General features: G+C 39.6%; 2 protein-coding genes across 5 annotated transcripts in view; both read right to left on the reverse strand.

Annotated features, from left to right (window-relative positions):
- The window catches only part of spsb4a (splA/ryanodine receptor domain and SOCS box containing 4a), a 78,871-nt gene extending 76,248 nt beyond the window's left edge, over nt 1–2,623 (reverse strand). The window contains exon 1 of the mRNA XM_061840139.1: nt 2,410–2,623. The gene's annotated coding sequence lies outside the window, so the exon portion shown is untranslated. The remainder of the gene's footprint in view (nt 1–2,409) is intronic.
- A 2,214-nt stretch (nt 2,624–4,837) lies between these two features.
- On the reverse strand, nt 4,838–24,866 carry slc25a36a (solute carrier family 25 member 36a). Of its 4 annotated transcripts, XR_009797756.1 has the most exons (9): nt 24,430–24,866; nt 22,916–23,080; nt 21,069–21,146; nt 16,649–16,749; nt 9,426–9,492; nt 8,700–8,989; nt 6,346–7,717; nt 6,158–6,225; nt 4,838–5,528 (listed from the first exon to the last, which is right to left on the reverse strand). XR_009797756.1 is itself a non-coding variant. In XM_061839523.1 (7 exons), exons 1-7 carry the CDS (start codon nt 24,468–24,470, stop codon nt 7,524–7,526), a joined length of 936 nt encoding a protein of 311 aa, XP_061695507.1. In that variant the 5' UTR covers nt 24,471–24,866; the 3' UTR covers nt 4,838–7,523. The 4 variants fall into 4 exon arrangements, 1 of the variants encoding a protein (XP_061695507.1); XR_009797755.1 differs by having other exon boundaries at nt 4,838–6,225; XR_009797754.1 differs by having other exon boundaries at nt 6,158–7,717.
- Nucleotides 24,867–25,510: the final 644 nt, after the last annotated feature.

Raw genomic sequence — 25,510 nt, forward strand, 5'->3', positions numbered from 1 at the left:
TTCAGCTGCACACAAGTTCTATCATTACAGACTGCTCTGTTGAGGGGTGAGATAAGGATTTGAAAATGTAAAAGTTGAATAATTAACTGGGAGTTTTGAAGGGTTTAAATGAGTTCAGGAGAGGGGCACTCTGCAAAGGTCAAGGGAGAATGAGGATGGAAGGACGAGTTAGAACATGTAGCTAAACTTTGTGGCATTGTGAAATAATTGGGGTTTTTCCCTTTTTTTTGTTTTGTGTTTTTTATAACAATGAAGACAAGTGATGCGATATTCAAATGAGGTGGGGGGTGCAGAGCAAGGAAAGAAGGGAGGTCCTGGCGAGCAGCTGATCTCCTGTAGTGACCGGCTGGTCTGATTGTGTAGACAGACAAATGACTCTTTGTCACAATTTCAACACTCCTCCTCCATCTTTCAGTCCCCATCCCCCACATCGTGACGGCCCATCCATCAAGCAAACGACACACACACACACACAAACACACGTACACACACACACACACTTTCAGGGTGTGGTTCAGTCCCAGTCTCCTGATTCTGCTTTCATTTTAATCTCATTCTGACCCCACATGTTCTGAATCTCATCCCTCATTCAGGACTCAAAGGGTCCATCCAGTCGTCTCTTCTCCCCCTTACTGCCTTCGCTCCTTTACAAGTTCTTCTCGCCCTCCCCACCTCATACAGAATGCGGAGTAAATGTCAAGGTAGCTCCAGAGAGACCTGAGCAGTCGTAGCAGTGCAAGGGCGGATTCCGCCATTGAAAAGTGCACCATGCACAGGATGCAAATCTGTTGACAAATCTGAGGGCTCAGATTACATATTCATTATGCACTGATATGAACTCGGAAAGTGTGTAAAACACTCAACTCCAGGCAACCCCCACTGTACTATATTAATGGCAGATGGTTGAAAAAAAGATGAAAGATAGTCATTTAAGAAGCAAAATAAAAGTGTTCAGGCAAGGTACTACTGTTATGGTCAGTAAAAACCAAGTGATCTTCATAATCCACTGTCAAAAGCCCTTAATTAAACCTCTGATCTAAACAAACACAATGTTGGTCAATATTTACACATAGCTTTGACAGATATTCAAACTAGTGATGCAGTTATTGAATATTTTAGAGTTGAGTCTTTTGCCAATTATTCCATTGATTATTCAAGTAATCAAATATGTATATGAGATGCCTTTTTTCCCTCTTAATTGGTGTCGCTATCCTCCCATTGTACACAGTGTAGTATCTGTGGATTTGAACGTATGTGCCCTCAAAAGGCCTGGCCTCATGAGTGATGTGTGGATGAAAGTGTAGCTGGGTGCTGCTAGCTTGGGTTATCCATTTGCGCATTGAGTCTCTGGGCGTGAGCTGTGACCATAGCAGCACATGTACAAATGTATGACGCAACCACGTTTTTTACGGGGTCTCGGAGTACACTTTCACGCCTTCGGTGTTGTGATGCAACATGTCTGGAACAAATGTCGCCTAAATAATGCTAAAAAGGGGAATTCCAGTAATTATAAGATGATGTTCCTACAGACTATTGAACACATGTGGATGGCTGTGAGTTGTTGTGTATGTGTACATTTGGCTGCTCCATGCAATAAACAATTTGGTGTTTAAATATACATTGTTTAATTACCTTTTAGAGTCAACTTTAACTGGGAGTGACAAACAAGCGTGCATTGCCTCTTATTTGGAGCGCTATGCAAGTGAGAACAGGCCTTAAGGAATACTTGGAAACATGTTTTAATCAATTTAAGTGTTTAACAAAAGTTTAGATGGGTTTAAAGCGCTTGGAAGCAATACACCTAGAGAACTCATGTTTTGCTGGTGCTCTTTAACCTATTGCAGGTGGTTCTGGAACATGTCTCGTGCGATAAGCAGGGGTTACTTTTTCCTACCACATGGACAGCCACAAAATTAAGACCCTGCACAGTCATTGTCACAAAATGTGACTTTATTGAACAACAGAGTGGAAAAATGTTAACTCCACCTCTCAGTTCAGTTCCAACTACAAAATATTAAAATCAACACCTCCGGAGTAATATGGGTGAGGAGAACAGTGTACTGTGTGGCTTTTCTCTTATTTGAACAGGTGGCTACAGGCACCACAATAAAAAATACAGCAGATGTTTGCTTATCGGCTGGTGATTCACAAACACCAATGATTGGGGGTCCCCTTAGGGCTCTAGTGTAGTGTGAAAATGTTTCCCAGTTAAGCTCCATTAAACTTTCTCGCTTAAAACAGTCTCACACAAAGGGCAGTTAAGCGTGGCATGAGAAGAGAATAGAAAGCTTTCTGTAGTAAAAATAATAGCACACACTACAACTGCATGTAATAAAAATCAACAAAGAAAGGCAGTCAACTACACTAAATAACCAGCGGCGCTCAACCAATGTAAACACAAACACTCACCGCACGGAAGAAACTCAACTTGTCTCAAAACGTCACTTTTTGCGGGGGGGTGTTTGTCAAATGAAAAGTAATAATAAAAAAACGAGGCTTCTCCTCTTCGCCGTTAAGGGCACGATGCTACTCCAGCGGTGTTCCGAACAAGCGATTGTCAGTCGTGCTTCTTTGTTGCTGTTAAATGGGAGCTCGAGGAAACCGAGCAGCCAAACCCCGACGCCGTGTGGCCATTGATTCAGCAACTTGCGCGCTGATTGGCGGCGTCCATCTATTCAGGTCTCACGCCATTGGCTGAGACTCTGGTGGTATGTTTAAGGGCTGTGTGTAAAGTCCGCCAAATCAAAACTTATAGCGTTTGTCCGTTTATTAGTTGCAATGTAATATAATGTCACGTGAATGTAAGTTTAAAAACTGTATTCTCGGAAAAAATTGCTTTGTTAATCACTATTAGAATAATGTACAAATCAACATCAAGTATAATTTCATATGTGTTTACACTGCTGGTACACTAGATTTTTATAAATTACTTTACTCTACTTTTTATACATAACACATTAAAAAGACTTTGAATTAATTACTTAAAGTATTGAGGGGGTGATACACCAGTATGGAATCACTTCTGTGGCTCAATCGTAGAACACGAACATGCTTTACTGTATGTCAAATACAGAAATTAACACGAGTATGTGTTATTGTTTTTGGTTTCTTATTTTTCACATCACTACGTAAAACATTAAAATTGCACAGTCATCGGCTTCACACCAACAAGTAACGGATAAAAATGTTAAAAACTAAAAGTATCTCTGGCACGGTGGAACAGCTGGTAAAACGTTGGTCTCACAGTTCTGAGGTCCCGGGTTCATTCCCGGACCCGCCTGTGTGGAGTTTGCATGAGTGGGTTTTCTCCGGGAACTCCGGTTTCCTCCCACATCCCAAAAACATACAGCTTTTAATTGGACGCTCTAAATTGCCCCTAGGTGTGAATGTGTGTTTGTCTCTTTGTACCCTGCGATTGGATGGCGACCAGTTCAGGGTGTACTCCTGCCCGTTGATAGCTGGGACACCCCCGCGATCTTCGTGATGAATAAGCTGCGAAGAAAATGGATGTATGGAAGACAATGGCATGTTGCTGACACTGCAAGGCCAGTGAATTCATCGGAATTGCCATTTGTTGTGTTGTCCATTAGAAGAAATCTGCTTCCCCTTACTGGCCATACTTGGCAACTACAAACTTTCCACGACCTTAACAGTTCACAAAAATGCGGTTGCTTTCAGAATAATTTTTCCCCCAGGAATGCATTCCATCGATTGTCATTTACTGTAGTTGTTTTTTTTTTTTTGCCCGAAAGGCTTGTGAATGGTCCATATTTTAGATTTTTTTAAAAGTTAAATTTATTAGAATTCAACCATAGTAGGCTAAAAAAAAAGAAAAAGAAAAACTTCACAGAAAAAAATCAGAAGCCGAGATATATTATATATATATATATTTATTTTTTTTAACTTCAGCGAATGAGTGTTCAATAATACAACCAATTTCATTTCTCATAACCATTTTATTTTCCTGTTTTAGTAACAAATACAAAAAAAAAAACAGTAATTGTGCTGTCAAACCCAAACCCTGATACAAACTTTGCATTCTGTCAACACACACAAGGTAAAATCACTCATTTGCAAACCTTCAAATGAGGGCTGATTTAAAAAAAAAAATGAAAAATCTGCATCTGCCCAATATATGTGACTCACATTTTGCTAACTGACCTTTTATATTACTACAACGGAATAAACGACATAAAAGCTATTAGTGGACCTAATGGCGGGGTTGAAGGGGGGGTCGGGGACATTAAAAAAAATCAATTTTGTGATTTGAAACCTGGCAAACAAAAGTCAGAAACATGTCAATGGAGACAAAAAATTAATAAATCCCAGTAATGTTGCAAAGCCTTGGTATGCACCTGTAACAATACTGCAATAAATGGAAATTAGTTTTCATGAACATGCATAAATAATTAATAATTTTCTGCATTTTTTTTTTTTGTTCACTCAAGTGCTGTGGTTTTCAAACTGGTGATGGGATCCCGATTGTTCCACCCCCTGTTTTAAATTGTCACCAGTAACACTCCCTTACTTTTTTACAATTTTCAATGTCAGCACCTCCAGCCCCAAGAGAAAATTTCAATTGGGGGGAGGCGGAAAAAGTTAAGTCTCCCAAAAAGCGGGGCGCGCCTCAACAAGTTTGAAAACCACTGCGTTAGGGTAATGGATAAAACCTGCATGTGGACTGAGAATGCGTTAAAACCATTGGGGGAGAGTGGAGATGGCCATATTATCTATATAACATGATGTGCCTACTTTCTATTCCACAGGGGGTAAACTGTCAGGTTAGTTAAAAACAATCGTCTTGAAGAATAGGTTTTCACATTTCCACAACTTGGTGAAATATTTAATATAATAGGATTATACCTTCTTTTTTTTTTAACTCACATTATATTAACACTTCGAAGTAAGCATATTGTATGGAGACTCGAACATGAAAACGAGTACTCCTATGTAAACAAAACAAATAACATTCTAACTTGACTAAGAAACACCCACAACTGTCACGGAAAAGAAAATCCACTCAAGCGCACAGTAAAAAGTGTGAAAGTAATTGCCCTACAGCATGAAATATATTAATCCTTGCTGATTTTTTTTTTGGGGGGGGGGGCAAACACGATGAATGTCATGTCAGAACAAGGTTCAATTGCACAAAAATGGTGGGGGAAAAAAACAACATATCCAGACGGGGAAAAAAAAAGATATGCATATACAGTATTGTCATTATATACACACAGGGAAAGATTCACATCTACTGAGTACACAACACTGTACAATAAATTTGCTATAAGAACAGTAGCGCAAAATACCATTTTCATATATATTTTTTTCTTTTTTTTTCCCTCTAAACAATGTACACAACTCAAAAGTCCACACAATGAAATGCAAAGCACAAGCCATCATAAGAGGCGACAAAAGTGCATGTTATCAGCTCGGCACGGAAGCCAAAGGAAGGAAGAAGTGGCACAGGAGTGGGGAATTGCACCTGCTCATTCTACGCAGGAGCTTTTCCATACTCCCAGCTGCACTGTCTTGTGATATTAAAAATTAGTGTCAGGGGTGGGTAATCTTTAGTACGTATTCATTACACATACAGACACATTGCTGTAGATGCGCATCTGCATCTTCACTGTGGTCGACACAAATACATCTACACATATAAATACAGGTTCTGGGGGCTAAGTAAGGTACGAACCTGCAGTCAGTTTTACACTGAAAGATACGTAATTTTGGTACTTTTGACAGTCACACAAATCACAAAAATCAGAGCTTGTCCTTACAAGGTGTTTGAGTGATAGGTTAGTTCAAGTAGTATTAGCATTTCAGTGGGGATCCATTGCTTCAAGGGGAATGCTTGAAGTCAGGGTTAATCTAATAATCTAAAGATAATGGGAGTTGGGGACTTGATAAAGGTAATATTCCTGAAAAAATGAGACATTTCTCTGACGTAATACTTTGGAGAAGCAGTTATCAACACAAAAAACTCAAAATGGTCCGCATGTGAATGTTCTCTTTTCAAATTAGAAATACAGTGAAGCCCTGCTCAAAAGTCACGATGGAACTGACTTTGCACCAATAAGGTTTATACTGTACTGTCATTTTCAATAGATGTCACAAGATTGCAGCAAATAACTACTGTTATCTAATTTAAGATCCTTACCTCATTTAAATATTTCAAAGCACCAAGATGGTGCCAAACCAATACAGTGGTGCGTTGAGATGAATTATCTAAAAAAAAAAAACATTTTAATACATCAGCAGTCGTTCAGCGAATTGTTTTCTTGACTTGCAAACAAAACTTTGAGATAATAATAGCCCTGTATGGTGGGAGTAAACAACTATACTCACTAAATAACAAGCATCGGTTTCGCAAATATCCAACAATTCTTCAAAAATTAGTCTTCAGATTATTTATTGCCACTTCCAGGTAACGTAAACTGTCAAATTAAAGACAAAACAAAGAGAATTACATGCTGTGTATTCAAAAACGTGGCCTTGCCTAAGCAACGTCCACTTAACTCAAATGTTAACAATGCAAAATGCCATAGACAGGCTAATCATTAGCCAACAGGTATTTGAACAGAAACGGTGATGCAATGCACTGAAATACCATAACAATACTCTGGCATATGTTTTCTATCCTCGGCAAAGTGCTAATAATACTGAGGCTCACTGAGGAGCAATGACTGTCTCCCGTCTGTATCTGTTTTGTACCAGTGCCAAGTGACCACTGACAGTGTCCATTGTATTAAAAGACGTGTCAAAAAGTAATTCTTTATATGCCATTACTGTGTGTTGTTACCAAGTAATATAGTGTGGTAATTTTCTTGGAAAAAAAAATTTGGGGGTGCTGAAACAATGAATGGTGAACTGAATGGTATTTCAATTCATTTAAATGTGTAAAGATGATTAGAGATGCGTTTTGAGTTACAAGAGTGGTCGCTGAACAAATTATAATAGGATCTAAAGACACAACCAATAACAGTTGTTTTATGTAATTTGACTGGAGCAAAAATGTCAGATAGGTTCCAAAAATATCTTTGACTAGGCAAATTCCATACCCTGAATATGTGAGGCTTCACTGTACTGTTATTATGTTATTCTCACCCTTCCTGCCAAATAGTCATCTTCAAGCATTCCCCCTTCCAAAATGTTCTCTATAGGAATGAAAAGCAGCGATTCACTCATCCCTTGTAGAAACAATACTTAAGGCCACTGAATTGTGCTCCTCATCGACCCCCCAGAGGCTCCTTCTGTTAGGCAACTTTCTTTCCGTCAGCTCATCTCTTATCCATGGCAAAGTTCAGCAATCTATCTCTTCAGAAAAACTAAGGACGGGAACTAGCAGTCAAGAGGTTGAAATGGTACCAAAGGCCTTCCTCCTTTCATATTTCACATATTACTTTTTTGTATTCTGCTTGTCCATTTCAGCTTGTTGGGTTTTGCTTTGGTCTTCATTTTCTTCTCACCAAAAGGCTTACATTTTCCAGTCTGTACAGAGTCGGGGAAAAAACGGGCGACAGGGTCTAATGTCCAAACAGGTACACCACCACTTCGTAGGTGCACATCATGATGGCCGTGTTGGGAATCTGTCTGACAAGGTGCGTGGTGAGGCCACGGTATAGCGCCCAGTATCCCTCCTCTCTGGGTACGGTCAGTAGAGTTTGGAAGAAGGAGCGGTACTTGCTTCCCTCTTCTCGTAGCCTTGTGCGGATAACTTCTGGAGTAGGACAGTGGAGGAACGTTTTTATCAGTACATGAGGACAGATTTAGTCACATATTAAGAGTGAAGACATCTCAATATTTGATTGAAAGAAAACACTTTAGCTCTCGAAAACATTACAGACATGAGCTTTCTTGAGTGTTGTAATATGAGTACATTTGTGGTCTCAAGCTTATACACATCAGGTCAGAATTAGTAAAAGGTGACCCACTTTCATCTTTAAGATCTTTTAGATGCCATATCTTTAATATTATGGAACTTCAATGTAACAAAATAATTGGGGTGGGTTATCCCTTCGTTACATTTTATACACCCTTATGACTGTACAGAAAGAAATGATTGATTTGGGGGGTTTTTTCGTGGCCTTAAACACTCAGTGGAGAACAAAGCTATTGTATACTGGTATGTTTGAAAGTTTCACATTTTATCCAAACTTACCATGCTAGTGCACTTGTCATGGTGACATTGTTGTCATACAGTACTCGACATACAGTACTCAACATAGGCAAGTCGCATATTAGATAAGCAATGTAATAATTAATTACATGGCATCTACATCAATGCGCCACATTCAACATGGCCACCACGTATTTTGGAATTGTGACCCTGAAATACATCAGTTTCATTCAATGCCGGTATTGCGCCAAAGTGACCATAAACAACAGCTACCAATTCTGGAAATAATGCATTTTTTGAACAGCATTTTAAAGGACAAATGGAATTACTTTTGGACACATAGTTCAGTCCCAACAGTCCATTTTTCTGATATGTTATAATAGAGTGTTTTATTCAGGTGCCACTGCAATTGTTTTTCACACGGTTGCTTTGCTTCTTATTCTCTTTTCATTGTGGAGATATTTGAACAAGGAATTCCCCTTGTGCATGAATTACTGTATGTATCCATCTGTCCATAACTGTACAATTTTACTTAATCTTCAACCATTGCAAATCAATAAAGTGAGGGCAATATATTCATTACCGTGGGGGTATGCAATGGTGGTGGCACAGGTCTTGGAAGTTGCGGCAGCGAGCATCATGCCAATGAAGTCAGAGGCATCTTTGACAGACTCCTCCTCGCCCTCCATGCTGGCTTGGGCCCTCGACTGCAGGAGCTTACGTTTGATGCTTTCGTAGATGACAAAATGGATGACCGTCTCAGAGATGCCCGCGTACGACGCCGACATGCCCTTGTAAAAACCTCGCAAGCCATCCATCTGATACACCCGCCGAACACAGTCGAAAGCATTCATGCGGCGTTCACCCCTGTTCCTGTGATCACAACAAAATTAACCATTTAATTAATTACGCTGGCACTGTTGGTTTTTACATTCATTCATTCATTTTCCGAGCTGTTTATCCTCACAAGGGTCACGGGAGGGCTGGAGGCCTATCCCAGCTATCAACCCTAAACTGGTTGCCAGGCAATCGCAGGGCACATCGAGACAAACAACCGCACTCACAATCACAGCTAGGGGCAATTTAGAGTCCCCAATTAATGCATGTTTTTGGGATGTGTGAGTAAACCAGAGTGCCCGGAGAAAACGCAGGCAGGCACGAGGAGAACATGCAAACTCCAAACAGGCAGGACTGGGATTTGAACCCGGTCTTCCGAATTGTCACGCCAACACTCTCACGGGTTGTGCCACCATTCCCACTGTTGGTTTTTATATTGCATTAATAGAAATAACTTTCAAAATTCACTCACCTGGAATCCAACTGCATGCGGGTTTTTATCAGCCATATGGGGTTAGTGGCTGTAATGGCAGTGAACCCTGAAAAAGAGCAATTAATTTCAGACAGACATAGAATCAGTTGGAAATAGTACATTATATCACCCACACTGTATATTCTACACTTTAAAAAAAAAAAACAGAACAGTGCAAAAGCACAGTGTCAACTGACCATTTTGTGAGCTATTACTATAATATTAAAGGAATTCTTTTAAAAGTTGACTCAAGGATATGAATGAATTGTTTAACTTTACTCCACATGCACAGTATACTGTATATCCATTTCTTGTCAAATATTTCTTGGTAAATGACAGCAAGAAGGCAGCAGATGTGTACATCTTAATTTATGATCTTCAATTAATATGTAATGTGTGAAACGACAAGCTGAAACTTAACATAGTTCCATTTGTAATGAGCTTGTAAAGTTGTAAAGAGTTGTTTTTACTCTTTTCGTACATCAGTCCACATCTAAAGGACGCCGCACACCAAGCAACATGGCCCAAACTGACTGAACGATGTGACTTCTGGCCACTAGTTTTGCTGCGATTGAAAATTTGAATTGCTGGAAAATGTTGCAAAAGTTGCAGCAGCCAGAAAGTGGTTATTATGAGCTTTATTTTATTTTTTAATCTATGAGTATATTTTTTGGTCATGATGAGCAACTGGCTATCATATTTGCCTCACAGTTCTGAGGACCTGGGCTTAAATCCTGGCCTCACCTATGTAGCGTTCATATGTTCTCCCCATGCTTGCATGGGCTTCCTCTGAGCACTCTGATTTCCTCACACATCCCAAAAAGATGTGTAGGAGGACGATTAAAGACTCTAAATTGCCCGTAGTTGTGAATGTGAGTGCCAATGGTTGTTGTTTTTTTTCTATGAGCCCTGCGATCATGGTGTACGCCGCGTCACACCCGAAGATAGCTGTGATAGGCTCCAGCACACTTGTGACCCGAGTAGGGACAGAAAATTAATGAATGAACAAATTCTAATTTCATATCTACCTGTGCCTAGAGAGCAAAGTGCAGAAAGTCTCTGTCACGAAAATACACGTGAGCAATTACAGCATTGGGGTGACCGATCATGCCAACAGCCTCTCAAAATATCCATAATCCCTCCTTTATTTTCACCTTTTTCCTGTCTTTGTAGCAATCCCCTTCTTCCTTGACAATCACGCATTGTTTTGTAGTTAAATAGAAAAATTATACTGTCCAGTACATTGTACATATGGATCCTCAATAACCAATATCGGCTCTGTGTTTCTTTGTTTTATCACAACGGTAGATGTAAGGTGCTCAATCAGTTGTTGTGCAGCAATTTGTTTCTATTGCTAACTATTTTTTTCACTATGGTCCAAGCCAATCGCATTTGGCCATATCATTTGGTGTGTGGCATTGCTCCTTTTATTTAGCAGTTAGTTGGTTAGGTGTGTGCAGAGACACTTGTGGCAGTCACCATTTAAATTAATCTAGTAAAACCTGGTAGAGCAACAAATTAAAGTGTGGAGGAGATACCTCCATTATTCAGTAGGACTAATGTGAGTTTATATTTCCGAAAAGTGGGAGGCACCTTTTCCTATTTCTCATCTGCCTTTCTTTCCAGTTATCTTATCTTAAACATAAAGGTATAGATCCAAAATGAAGTTGAAGAAAATGCATAAACAAGCAGTGGTGAGTGTGTGCATTTTCTTTACTGTAAACTATAGCCAGTGCTGGATGGTGCATAACGTGTTGATACTTTGGGCTATTCAAAAATAACACAAATCGAATGAAAACAACCACTATTAGAAGAGCTAAGGACAGAACAATTGGGACCTCAATCACATCTTGTGGTACAAACGCAGCCCTATCTTGACGCAGGTCGGTTGGAGAGAAGAACATAAAGAAGAGGAGGAGGAGGAGGAGGCAGAAGACAAAAAGAGGGAAGAAATAGAAGGTAGCGTCTATGGCATGTACTCACGGGGGAGGGGCAAAGCTCCTCCAGCTCCTCCCCGCTGCAGCTAGTAGCCTGCAGATATGGGGGGCTCAGATGGCGGGGATGTCCCACCCAATCACGCAGGGGTGAAAGCTTTACAGTAAAGCCCTAAAATAGACACAGGCTTTTCTGTACCACAGTCACACACAAGCAGCAGTCACATCTACCCACTTGACCCAAAAACCTGTTCAGAGATGGATTCCATCTTTCCCCAACTCTAAACCCCTTCCCTTCTTACTTGCATGTTTACATTTACAATATTGTATTCCCAATTTGTGTCTAATTCATCCCACCCTTTTATTCCTCATCAGAGACAGCAGACGCAAGAGAGGCGAACCGGATCAAAATTCCAGTTCGAGGCCAAGAACAACACGTGTGCAAAAGCAGGAGGGGAATTCTTAGCCTTCCTGCTATTCCTGTGTGTAACATACTGTGGTAAATAACACAGGAAGAAAAGGCTGCATTAAATGGCTTGGTAAGAACGGAAATGCTAACCTTGTCCATTTGTCAAAAAGGAAAAGACATTTGGTAGGATGTTACATGAGGATGAACTCAAATCCAACCCCCCCCGGTCCTTCTACCTATTTTGTGTACAGTGGTACTTTGACTTATGAGTGACCCACATTGCAGTTTTTCAAGCTGTGAGTGGTTGCCTGTCAATTTTTTTTTAACATATTTTGTCTTGTGAGCCAAAATTTGAGATATGAGTGAGCTTCTGATATGCTACCACTCAAATGAGTAATTAAGGTACTGTAATACTTTCACGTGGGCAAATAGTTAAACTCGTCAATGCACTTTTGGCCATTTATTGAATCCGACAGAAATTTAAAAAAAAAAAAAAAAAAACTCGACTTTACCACCACATCTTGTTTTTTATGATCATTGGGCTTTATCTTGCCAACTTAAATGGAACCAGATACACTGGCTACCGGATGACAACACGAGTGGACCGCCCGACATTATTATAAGAAGAAAATGGGGGAGGGGGGTGTAACCGGTGCTCAGACAGCGGAGGACATTCGTGTAAGGTTTACTTGCAGTGTGTTCATATACTTTTAATACGATACGGCTTGCAAGCCATCAACAAAACGTTACGCGGCCTAGGAACCTAGTGCTAGTGGTTGTGTGTAAACGTGCTGAAGTACAATTCGATACGTGATCTGACTAGACCAGTCATTTCCACCCTTTATGGAGCCAAGGCACAAACTTTGAAAATGAAATAACTCAAGGCACAACAACAGACAAAAATGTTATCAAATGTAAATACAATAATTGCTGCATGTACTTACTACTATCTAATCGAAGATCATACATTTTTTTACAATAGGATAAATTGATTTATGGTAAATATTTGAGCAATTAAGTACACAAGTGCATATGGTAAATGAAAAGGTCATCTAAATAGAGTCATTGCTTCATCTTTGGATCGGATTATTGATCAGTTATTGTTTTTTTAACTCACTGATTGGGTGAAGCTGAATGAAAAGAACATTTGGAAGGAGCATGGAAGAGACACTAAAACTGAAGTGAATACATGGGGAACTGCCGACACGAGTGACTCCAGGCTCTTAATGCGCCTTACTTGACCACGCCTCTTAAAGGCACCCCTTAATACACAAATGTACTACAATGTGTGTCTGTGGAGGGGGGACAGGGTATTTGTGCACGCGCACAAATGTGTGACTTTTGGCTTAATTACACGTTGTAAAAACAAATGTTTTTTTAAATTCTCATGTTTTTATATTACATTACAATGCAGTACCATTTTTACTTAGATTTTAAAAAATGTTTGGTTCTTGGAGGGTCTGGAATGGTTTAATGGCATGTAGGTCATTTCAATGGACAAACTGTCTTTTGTTAAATGAGTAAATTAAGCCCCGAGCTTGATCACGCAATGAAAAACTTGTAAGCCAAGGTACCACTGTAGTTTTCTTTTAAGACATAGAAGTGAAAGTGAAAATTAAGTTTAAAACATTTTTTTTAATTTAGTTTCAACTATTGAAGTAATGTATTTTACAGTAGACATGCAGTCACATCTTATGCAATAATGATCTTTTTAAAGGCACGTGACAACCCCCACTATGGTTTGACCTACTTTAAGACATACAATATGTTTTTAATTACAGGAAAGAAAAAAGTCCGTGTGTAAAACTGGGACTATAAACAAGACCACAGCCTTACCGCAGGGGGGTGCTATTGTTTATCAATAATACTTTGCAGAACTAGTAAACATAACCAAGTTGATGTATGGAATTCAAATGAAACATGTTTTTACAATACATCATTAGTTTTTTAGTGGATTTCAGGTCAAATTGTTGACTATTATGTACTTAAAACATTGGCAACAGCCTGGCCAAAATATTTTGAGGAACACAAAAGAGGATGTAAAAAACAGTCAAATGCTGCCAACTACACATAACACGATGATTGTCACATTCAAGTGTGCATTTGTGTATTAAAAATAGCACTGTTGTTGTCTTGAAACTAATCTGAAATGACACGACAGCCTCTTGGCAATAATACCAATTGTAACTCCTCAACGACAAACGACGTGGTGATGGTTGACAAGAAAATAGAGCAAATACTTCTCTATATTGTTGACAAGGTTAGCATTTCTTTAACGACAACAACAAAAATATACAGAGGTGTCTTTACTTATCTATTACTGCAGAGGTAATAGAATGCTTAGGCAAAGCAACAGAAGAAAATACAGACCAGAGGCTAACACATTGCCAGAAGCAATGCTATCATCATTACAATTAAAAGCCACATCTTACTAATACTAGTTGAAATCACTGTCATACCAGTGTAATGAAATGAGGTGCTACCTGACGTGTCCGCCCGAGTGCCAGGGGCCCCTGTTGACCACTGGGGGCCGTGCTCTCTCCTCTATACAGACAGAGCAAAGAAGGGGGCCCAGACCACATTGTTTAAGTAACAACTGCGATGTTAAAATATGTCAAAATAAAAAGTAAATGAAATAAAAAGGGGAGGATGATGATTGAAAATAAAATGTAGGAAATGGTGTTGCAATTGATTTATAAGAATCTTTAAAAAGCACAACCTAAACTTTGAGGACCTTGTGATGTTTTTTTTTTTTTAACAGCTCCAAAACTCACGGTGCATATTAGTGTAGATGTTAGTGGTAGCAGAAGGCAGGAATGGAGCCAGCAAGTAATCTACAGTGGGCCAGAAAACTCATCAATCACTGATTTACTATTGTGGTCTCGGGATAAATCAAGCAAAAATAACTGACAATGGTATAGTGGAACCTCAAATTTCAAACATTTGGAAATTGATCTTGGGTTTTCTGGAAATATATGCCTTTGAGATTGAGGTCAAACATGAGGTAGAGCAAGACATCAGAAAATCCAGTCTGCCTTCAATTCAGTGATTCTCAAAGTGCAGTATGAGTACAGTACCACTTGCACTACGCTGGCCCCCTCTAGTAATACGTTAAGAACCATCAACTTTGCATAATGCTTCAGTGGCTCAGACTACTGTATTTGTAATCCAATACAGTATATTAATTAACTCTTTTTCCGTTGTATTTAACTATTAGGTACAATTCAACTGCATTTAACCTTTTCAAACTATTTTTTAACATTTACATTTTTCATTGAACAAGTCATTTCATGAGTGATGATGTTACAGTACAACATCAATGTGACTTTTGAATTAACATGTCATTCCAATACACAGGTCTTTTAATTTCTCATTTGGTCTAAAACAGCAGTCGGCAACCCGCGGCTCCGGAGCCTCATGCGGCTCTTTCATCCTTATAATGCGGCTCTGATTGGCTTGGGAAAATAAATTACTAAAAATTTTTTTTTTGTATTTAATTGAAGTGCGTTTTATTTGTGTTAGTTTTTATATTATTTTAGTTCTAAATTTGAAGATTGTGATCTTGAAATATTAAAATATTAATTAAATTATTTGATATTATTTTTTCGTCGCTCAAAATAGACGTCACACTGCGGAAGCGGGTATACCCGCTGAAACGCCGTCTATTTTGAGTGACTTTCAAGCCCGGCAAAGCCAATGGAGAAACATGCTGCGGTAAAGTAGTAGAAGTTTTTTTTTTTCTTCATTTTAGATGTGCGGCTCCCAGTGTTTTCTTTTCCGTGGAAACCGGGTTCAAATGGCTCTTTCGGTGTCAAAGGTTGCCGACCGCTGGTCTAAAACAATCAATGATTATCAAACATAGCTGTATATTGCAAAGCTGTATTTATAGAAATAACATTTATATAATACAATATATGTATAAATGTTTGTCAAAGGCAAGGAAACAGAAGAAACCCAGAGATGTTACTGCAAACCTCCCGATCTGCTAATGTGATTAAATGCCACATGAATGACAGCTCAAGTGTACCAACAGGAGTGAAAACTCGGCCAACATTGTAATGCACCTAATAAGTACACAATCCTCTTGTTGAGTGGCTTGATTTTGCATTTCCGGGCTACTTTGAGTAAAGTTTGCTCATTGTGGATCACCCACTAAATGACGGAATAGCGTGATGCGAATTGGCACGAAGTGGACAAAGAGTTCAAATCTTTCTATCAGTGTAAACAAGCTTCGTTTCATTACATTCTTTGTCAATGTTGACGCGAGAAAACGCAAAATGCCCAATTCTGTGGCTCACGCTACAATTCGTGGAACTATTTTTGTTGGTGAAGCAGAATAAATTACTTTATTTTTTTAAACCAACTGACAACTGTTAACTAATGAACAGTGCTTGTAGACCTGTTGTATTAAAGCAAAAATTTGATGTTTAAGGTTCCACTATACTTTTTTTTTTTTTAAACATGCTTTTTAAAGACCCATTTTCTTTAGTTATAAAATGATCAAAGAAAGTAAGAACACACTTTTGTATGATCCTGAGAGTCTTAAATTGTGCTTTCTGGAATACCCCTTTTCTATATATGTGTTAAAGTAATAACAACATGTATCTATTATTAGCTTTAGCATTCTCCAAATATTAATGGTGTACAGATGTACCCACAGATGTAAAAAATTGAAGGGTGGGGTGGGGGGCGGGGGAATAATTCAATGTGAAGAAAAATAATGCATCTGTTGAATATTGAGGGAGTAATTCTGTCATACTTTGGACTTTCTACCTATAAACCCATCACTGAGAGACACTGTCCAGGCAGTGACTGACAGACAGACAGCAAGCTATCCAGACAGACAAACAGACATAAGGGAGGGGGGGGACCTCGGTTACCTGCCATCCCAGCAGACACCATGTGCACCTGGGTTGAGTCGGCCTCCAGCACGCCATTCAGCTTCTCCTTGGCTGTTGAATAGGCAGCAAAGTAGATTGCCCTGTGGTAAATAAGGATATTAACATTTTTAGAAGCGGGTTGTGGAATCAGGTTTGAAATCGATGATGATGATGGCAATATTACCAATTATTGGACATGAAAGACAGCAAGTATGACATCTTCTGACAATTATTTGATGATCGCTTCAGTACAAGAGCTCCCCCCATGTTTGTGAACCAGCCTGGACTCTTCTCATATTGTGTTATCCTTGACATCAATGCTAACGTTAATCTTCAGTTATGGAGAGTACTTGTGCAAATGGCACACTGCAGGCTAAGATAATCAGATGTTCTTTTCGAGGCAAAAGCAGTAGTTGTGTTAATGACAACACGTTTAATGGGCTTTGTATATTAGGTTAATGTATTACTCTTCCCAACTGTGGGATGAGCCAAAAGCTACAACTTCCCTGTGACCATGAACAGTATTACTGTGGGCAAGAAAATGTTGTCAGCTACCAATTGCGTAGGTTTTCCTACTTAAAAAGATGAGAGAGTCCTGTAATTTTTATCATAGCTACAAATTACATGTGAGAGACTAAATGAGAAATGAAATCCAGAAAATGTCATTTATTTAACAAGAACTTACAAAGCAATTATGGTGAAAAATAAATATTTAGTCACCTACAAACGAGCAAGATTTCTGGCTCTCACAGACCTCTAAGTTGTTCTTTAAGAGGTACCTCTGTCCTCCGCTTGTTACCTGCAGTAATGGTACCTGTATGAATTTATCAATATAAAAGACACCTGTCCATAACTTCAAACAGTCACACTTCAAATTCCAATTAAGGCCAAACCAAAAGAGCTGTCCAAGGAACAGTAACACACTGCACCGCAGGGGACTGAAATCCTATAGTGAGAGACGTGGCCCCTTTCTTAAGACAGTACATGTCCAGGCTTGTCTGAAGTTTGCTAGAAAGCATTTAGATGATCCAGAAGAGGATTGGGACAATATCATCTCATCAGATGAAACCCAAATAGAAGTTTTGGGTAAAAACTGAACTTATAGTGCTTGGAGGAGAAGGAATGCTGAGTTGCATCCAAAGAGCACGATACCTACTGTGAAGCATGGGCATGGAATCATCATGCTCTGGAGTTGTTTTTCTGCAATGGAACCAGGACAACGTATACGTGTAAAGGAAAGCATTGACGGGGCCATGTATAATGACATTTTGAGGGAAAACCTCCCACAATCAGCAAGGGCATTGATGATGAAACGTGAGTGGGTCTTTCAGCACGACAATGATCCCAAACACACCACCCAGGCAATGAAGGAGTGGCTTTGTAAATGGCATTTCAAGGTCGTGGAGTGGCCTAGCCAGTCTCCAGCTCTTTACCTCATAGGAAATCTTTGGAGGGAGTTTAAAGTCTGTGTTGCCCAGTGACAGCCCGAAAACATCATTGCTCTAGAGGACATGTACTTGGGGGAATGGGCCAAAATACCAGCAACAGTGTGTGAAAACCTTGTGATGACGTACAGAAAATGTCTGTCACTGCCAACTAAGGGTCTATAACAAAGTATGGATGTGAACTTTTGTTATTGATCAAATACTTATTGTCCACCATCATTTGTTAATAAAGTCTGTAAAAATCAGCCAATGTGATTTTCTGGATTTTTTTTCTCTTTTTGTCTCTTGTATGTGAGGTATACCTATGATGAAAATGACAACCCTCGCTCATCTTTGTAATTGGAAAAACTTGCACAATTGGTGGCTGGCGAAATACTTTTTTGCCCCACTGTAGCTGTATAGTTCTGTATTGGAAATGACTTGTGAAAATGTACACAAGATTCAGTGATTAACGTTTTGTCTCTAGCTTGTGAAATGCATAATCAGCTTAAGAGGGCATTATAACTCTTGAAATAGGCTATGCACATTAAAAAAATAAATTCTGAGGATTTAATCAACATTTCAACTAGATGGAATTAAACCCAGCAACCTCTCCTCACCGTCGTTGTTTTGAAACATGAGTATATATACCAACTTGATCATGCTGACCTGAAACTTTATCTCTCATACTTAATAAGTGATGTATAACACAAGCTGATCTATATGCAGGAGACAAAAGGAATTGCAACCTGATTACTTGGTGCCTTTAACCGGTCCACTGACCCCCACCACAAGTTAGCATAGGGGAGTAGTTTTCCAACTGGGGAGCGCAGATTGTTTCAGCCTGTCCAGCTTGACAAGCTTTCAATACCCCCCAACCCCAAGTTCACAATTTTCGGTACTTAAAAAAAGAGGCTAAGTGGTTGATTCTAGCTGGGTTTTATTGCCGGTCCAAGTTGAAATTTATTATCCAACTAAACATAAAATAAAGAGAATTAAGAGTATTGTATTCAAAACAACTACACAACCTTTACTTAGAACATTTTGCCAGGTTAATGCTAACAATCCAACCCACCACAGCCAGGCCAACTTAACTCGCATTGGCATTCCAGTGTTATGAACAGGGCTTGAAATTCCTTTTTTTGCTAACCAGCCACTGTGGTTTGTGGCTTCCTAGTGTTACAACCCACTCACATTTGTAATGGTGGAATGCTGCGTGGTAGTCTTAAATTAATGGTAGACATGGTGTTATGAGAGAGACATGACTGTTTAGGAATTACTCTGGTCATACCAGTCATAAAATGAGTTGTTACAGCATTATTGTTTGTTCACAGACACCACACATACTGTTCTCTATTTTTACTAGATTTCATGTTCCCTTATCTAATACTGAAGACATGGACTTGTAAGTGAACATTTATCACAAATTTTCTTGTACGTTTCTTGAATGTAAATGATAAAATTTGAAAGACAAAGCACAGGCAACATGAAGTGATAGTGCCAGACACATATTTTAACAGTTGGATATATCTTTATTTAGTTTGCAATTCCAATCTGTCATTATTGAGGCATTTAACAGAATTAAATAATTTTGTCTGTTTTACTAGCAGCTACGCCAGCAATGAGGCATCTAAGGCGATCTAGTTTTAGAGTTCGGCCTTGGCATAAATATGCTAGCGGCTGAATGCTCTGACAATGAAAACTACAATTTAAAAAAATGTTTAAACACCCCCTTGTCAAAAAAAGTTTCAGAGAATTTCAAAAACTGAATTTTTTTGGGGAACAACCACTATTCTTTTCAACTTACAGTAACTCATGTGGTTTGATGGATTTTGCCTTTCCCTCTTCGGGCATGAATAGCGTGCAAAACCAAGTGTGTGCAAATGTAGTACTGGAAAACATACATTTTTAACTTATATCACACAATGGACTATTAGGGACTTAGAACTAAGGAATGAAGCAACAAGACCTAATTAAACAACAACACTACTGCCTCATTACGGCAACTGCCCTCTGTGACAACTTGCCAGCACCTTCTGCTGCAGTTTTTCAACAGGGTCTTATTGGCTGACCTCAGGCTATTATGCAACCCCAACTGATCAGGCACAGAGAGAGGAAACATCTTGCTTTGTACAATTTGTAAGTAGAAATTTCAAATCACTGAGCGGTCCGCAACCAACTGCATTCCAACCGACTAGGCAGCGTTTCATATACGTTGCCAATTTTGTTTTTGGGAGCTAGGAGCTTAGAAAAGAAAATTATGAAGGATTCAAGCAACTTGCTCAAAAATAGTCTAGAATAACGACAGTTGCTTTTTGCAGAATTGGTAATAATCTGCTCAAACGCTGCTAGTTGTGATGTGAGTTGAGGTCATTGGCACCATACAGCGCTCTTATCTCAAATGTTTGCTTGCAAGTCAAAGCAAAACCTCGGCCGAACGACAGTTCATAACTTGAAAAACATCGGAAGTCAAGTGATTAATATTTCTACACTGAGAGACTAAGATCTTTAGAGTTGTGTGAGGAGCCAAGTTTAGCCTGGGTTGTAAGCGGAAAAGATAGTCTTCACCACGACTACGTTTTTGCTCCGCTAAACATGGTGGTGTTTTTATTCAAAAGCATTTGTAAACCATTTACCTTTAAGGACACAGTTGTAAGACTAAAGTCTTTGGGAATCACTCTTCGTGGCATATTATTAAACTCCAGTATTAATACATGAAAATGTAAAGATTTTGGGGTCAGAAGGTTCTATACCTTAGTCACCCTGCAGGAATACCTCGGGTTTACCACAATTACAATTTGACATTGGATAACTGAAAAGTAATTACTTACTTTTAGCTCTTATGAGTGCTGCTAAAGACATAAAAAAAAAAAAAAAAGCCAGAGAAAGCGCTTGGCTGTCAGGGGCATGGACAAGCACCGACTATGGCATTGGCTTGGCCATGGCCCTGACACATGGCATTGATAGAGCCAAATGGTGGTAAATAGGTAACATACCTCGAAGGTGCCACGCCCACAAGGTTGGGTCCCAATCCCCTGAAGAGTGAGCGCAGGCCCTCTCTCTCAAAGATTAACCTGTAAAGAGAAAACAATTGACTTTATATATACTGTACACAAGTATACAGCCATGTTTTATGTTCAAGTGCACGTGACTGACTGAAGCCAAATGTTAAACCAAAAAAAAATATATGCACTTGTTTTTCAAGCCACACGGGACTTTTCAAGTTTCAAAATAAACCTAAACACTATTACATATGGAAAAGCAGCTGTTTCCTGGTAAATGTAGATACAATGTCATTCCTTCAAGACAAATGTACTACAAAATCACCACTAGTAGGGTGACCCGCCATGGCCTGCCACTCTCTTTAAAAGATGACATTTACAAGGCCACTATCAACATACTGAGACACCAAAAATAAAAAGTGGCAGTTGCCTTTGGTCTGGTGATCTTTACAGTAGTATAAATGATAATAACTACTTGTGCATTCATTTGAGTTCAAAGACTGAAAATTCCATTCTATTAAAGATTGGTATTTTTTTCCCGCTCCTTTGAAAAAAAATGAAAATTATTTATTACAGGTGCCAAATGACAAAAACAGAGTGTGATTTAGCCTCCCAGTGTGAGAGCTTCTAGTAAAATGAAACTTTCACACATAGTTGCACAACCAAAATCATGAAATAACATGACAAGGGTTCCTCTCAGAGCATGCCAACCTTCTGTACTTCAGTCTGAGAACACTTTTCCTATTCCCTTCCTTCCCATGCCACTCTATTCTCATCTGGAACAGTGGTGTGAGGTTTCTGCTTGTCGCGGCACAAGTCACCGATTTGTTTTGGTTAAAAGAAACAAACATTAAAAAAAAAGTGAAGCCACAAAGAAATGCCTTTGCGCAGCAAATTTTTTAAATTCCAGTTATTTTCTAGTACTTATCCTGTATCAGTCATTTGCAGTCGCAGGTCACAATCACACCAATTAGTAATTTAAAGCCTGTTGTTATTGTTGACTGTCTGTTGCTGCTGAATAAAATAAAAACGCCGTGTAAAAGACACATTGCTCTTTACATTAAGAATTGGTACATCTGTGTTATCTTCTTGCAAAAATCTGCGACAAAAAAACAAAAATAGTAACTTCAGATCCGATCACTCAGTTTTCAACACCCCTTATCCTGGTTAGGGTCGCGGGGTGCCTGGAGGCTATCCCAGACGATTTCAGGCAAAAGACAAACTACACAGTGAACTGGTCGCCAGTCAGTCGCAGGACACATGTAGACGCCATCACTGTGTGGGAACTGCGCCGACGCTGCCCACACCAAAGTCAGACAAGTGTAACATTACAAGCTTGATATCCGTTTGAAAATAATTAATCAAGATAAAGAAAGCTTGCACAGACACATGATCACATGGATTACGTAATGTGCTAAGCATAACACTTGTGGAATTTGGCTGCCAGGTAATGTATCAAAAGTGAATGTTTACTTGATAGGTTAATGACTGTTATTACACCTGCAACCGCAAATATCCCCGTGTGATAATTTAAGCCATATAAAATGTAATAAATGACAATATGATGTGACTTTTCAAAGCTTTTAAACTATAAATTATAGATAACACTACAATTAGACACACAAGTCATTGTATTAATTAAATAATATATCAGCTGTTATTTGTTAAAGACTTATAACTTTTGTGCTCTGAACACCTCAAATGACAATTATAAACCCCAGTGTGTGAACAGGGAAAGTTAGTGCAGCAATGTTTATTACAGTATTGCGATTTATCTTATTGCAGTGATTGTTAATGTGTGGTACAAATAATTTAATTTAATTTGACATTATTTTCCTTACTTGAGACAGTGCAGAGGCCCCGGCGGAGCTACACGAGCGACGCTGGCTCCGTTTACGGTGCTGAGCTGGACTTCAGAGATGTAAAGCGTGACTGAGGAGGACTGGAGTCTGGTCTTCACCACTTCCAGAGGACAAGTCAAAATGGCCCCCACTGTACCCCCACATCTGGACAGAAACCAGAGAAGAAAGTTGAGGTGGGGAGAGCCATAGAAATTTGGAGTGGGACAATGGGACAGGAACAAAGTGAAAATTGTAATTAGCATTCAATTATAGGTGCAACTGAGAAATGGAAGACGTGAAAAGTTCAAATAGCTAAAGAACATGAGTCCAAAATAAAAACGTTACTTACAGTTGCGTGCAAAGACACCACTGCTTGTGATAATTTAGTCTGTATGTTAGATGCACTTGATGTTAAAAGCGGAATGAATTTGATAAATCTGTGATCAGGTTGCTTTGACCTTCACTGAAGCCCAAAGTAAGAACTAAACAAAGTACTGTGTCAAAAACTTCAAACATGGAGCTCAGTTTACTCGTTTCCATTCCAGCAAATGCCTGTGAATTTTTCCACGTCGATCTATTTTTAAAAAAAAAACTGTAACTGTAAAAAACAAAGTTCGATTCCTGGAATGCTAAGAATAGGTTACACTGATACTAAATAACAGTATCGTTTGCGGATATCTATGCAGTTGGGAGAAAAGGTGCACTCTCTCTCTTCATAGTAGCACCAGCTATATTTACTTTTCATGAGGCCGACCCACATTCGTGCTCAGGCTGCGGTGTGACCCTTAGCCTAGTTTTCAGGGCTGTGCGAAGTGCTGCTGCATGTGCAGGGAGCGTGAGCTCACTTCTTCCGCAAGAAACCTACTCTTTCCGCGACCTACATGTCCCTTGGAGGTGTTGCTTTGTCATCAGATTAGTATCTGTCAATTCCAGTGGGGTTTGTGTGCAGATGAAAGCAAAATAGCCACAATGGACATTGCTTTTGTCATTGTCTTTAATGCGGGGCCGTAAGACCAGTCTGCAGAAGAGTAAACTGAAGAATATTTAATACCCTCCGTTTATTTTCTCTTCTAATGTTACCGTCAGATAGATAGATAGATAGATAGATAGATAGATAGATAGATAGATAGATAGATAGATAGATAGATAGATAGATAGATAGATAGATAGATAGATAGATAGATAGATAGATAGATAGATAGATAATTTTGTGATTCCAGCCTTCCTAACAGCTCACAAAAACACAGGTACGCGACATTATCCCCATTCAAACGAACCACAGCACGCCTTTCAGAGTAAAAGCCGATTACTGCAATATTTTGTCCCGTTAAACGGGAAACAGTCAGTGCACACAGTATTTATATCTTAGTATATATTTTTTTCCATATTGGACAACTTTGACATTATGAGAGTTCCGACACATTGCCGAAGTCATCTCAATAAATGAGCGACGTTTGTGCAACGACGTCATTTATTATTTATTGAATAACGTCAAGAGATGTTATGGAACTCACCCTCCGGCGAACAAATGAACCAGTGTGTCCCTTTGGCTCATTATTTAGCATACTCTGCCGAGCAGCAGACCTCCGGGCTGCGGCAGAGGAGCAAAACAAAACCGCTTGCTGCTGTCCCGTATGTCTTCTCGTGGATGTTTCTTCGCCTTGGTGAGGAATACACACGTAGAATGGACACAACGACGACGGCGGTGATGATGGGCGGCGAGAGGACTTCGAACGCCAATCGGGGCCCTCTGTCTGCGCTTCGATGTCTGTTTTTCAACGCTAGCTGCTAGCTTCTATTCCCGAATTAGAGCACAGCGGACGGTGCGAGCCACCACGCGGTATCTTCGTTTGAGCTGCAACAAACGATTAGATGGAACATCACTCGTTCCTCCTGATTTTGTCCTTTGCCTTAGGTCGCTGCGGCAAGAGGGCAGAGCTCATAGTGTTAACTGTACTTTCATAGGCTGGGAAACACGGCCGGTGATTGGTCAATCGGTCACCGACGTCGTGTCTGTTACGCCCTGATCACGCACCGTTCACATGCTCACCAACTCAATTATTAAACCAATGGGATCCCTTTTGTTTACATTTTAAGGCCTTGAAACAGTTCTAATTGACGTTTATTAAGATTTTTTTTTAAAAAAAAAATAATTCAGACACATAGGTTCTCAGACAAAGTAAACGACTGTGGAAGTTCGGGAACAGTCCTTTCACTTCATCGGTCAGGACGACTGCATTATTGTATACCAAGCCAGTAGTATCCAAACTGCGGTGGACTGCTGGAGCTGTTGGTATGCGTTAGAAAAATAAAATCCATCCATCCATTTTCTTTTGCCGCTTATCCTCACGAGGGTCGCGGGGAGTACTGGCAGGAGGCGGGGGACACCCTGAACTGGTTGCCAGGCAATCACAGGGCACATGAAGACAGGCAACAGTCGCATTCACAATCACACCTCGGGGCAATTTAGAGTGTCCAATTAATGTTGCATGTTTTGGGGATGTGGGAGGAAACCGGAGTGCCAGGAGAAACCCCACACTGGCACGGGGAGAACATGCAAACTCCACACAGGCAGGGCCGTGATTGAACCTGGGT

This window comes from Syngnathoides biaculeatus, chromosome 13 (genome assembly GCF_019802595.1).
Source record: "Syngnathoides biaculeatus isolate LvHL_M chromosome 13, ASM1980259v1, whole genome shotgun sequence".
In the NCBI taxonomy this organism is placed as follows: domain Eukaryota; kingdom Metazoa; phylum Chordata; class Actinopteri; order Syngnathiformes; family Syngnathidae; genus Syngnathoides; species Syngnathoides biaculeatus.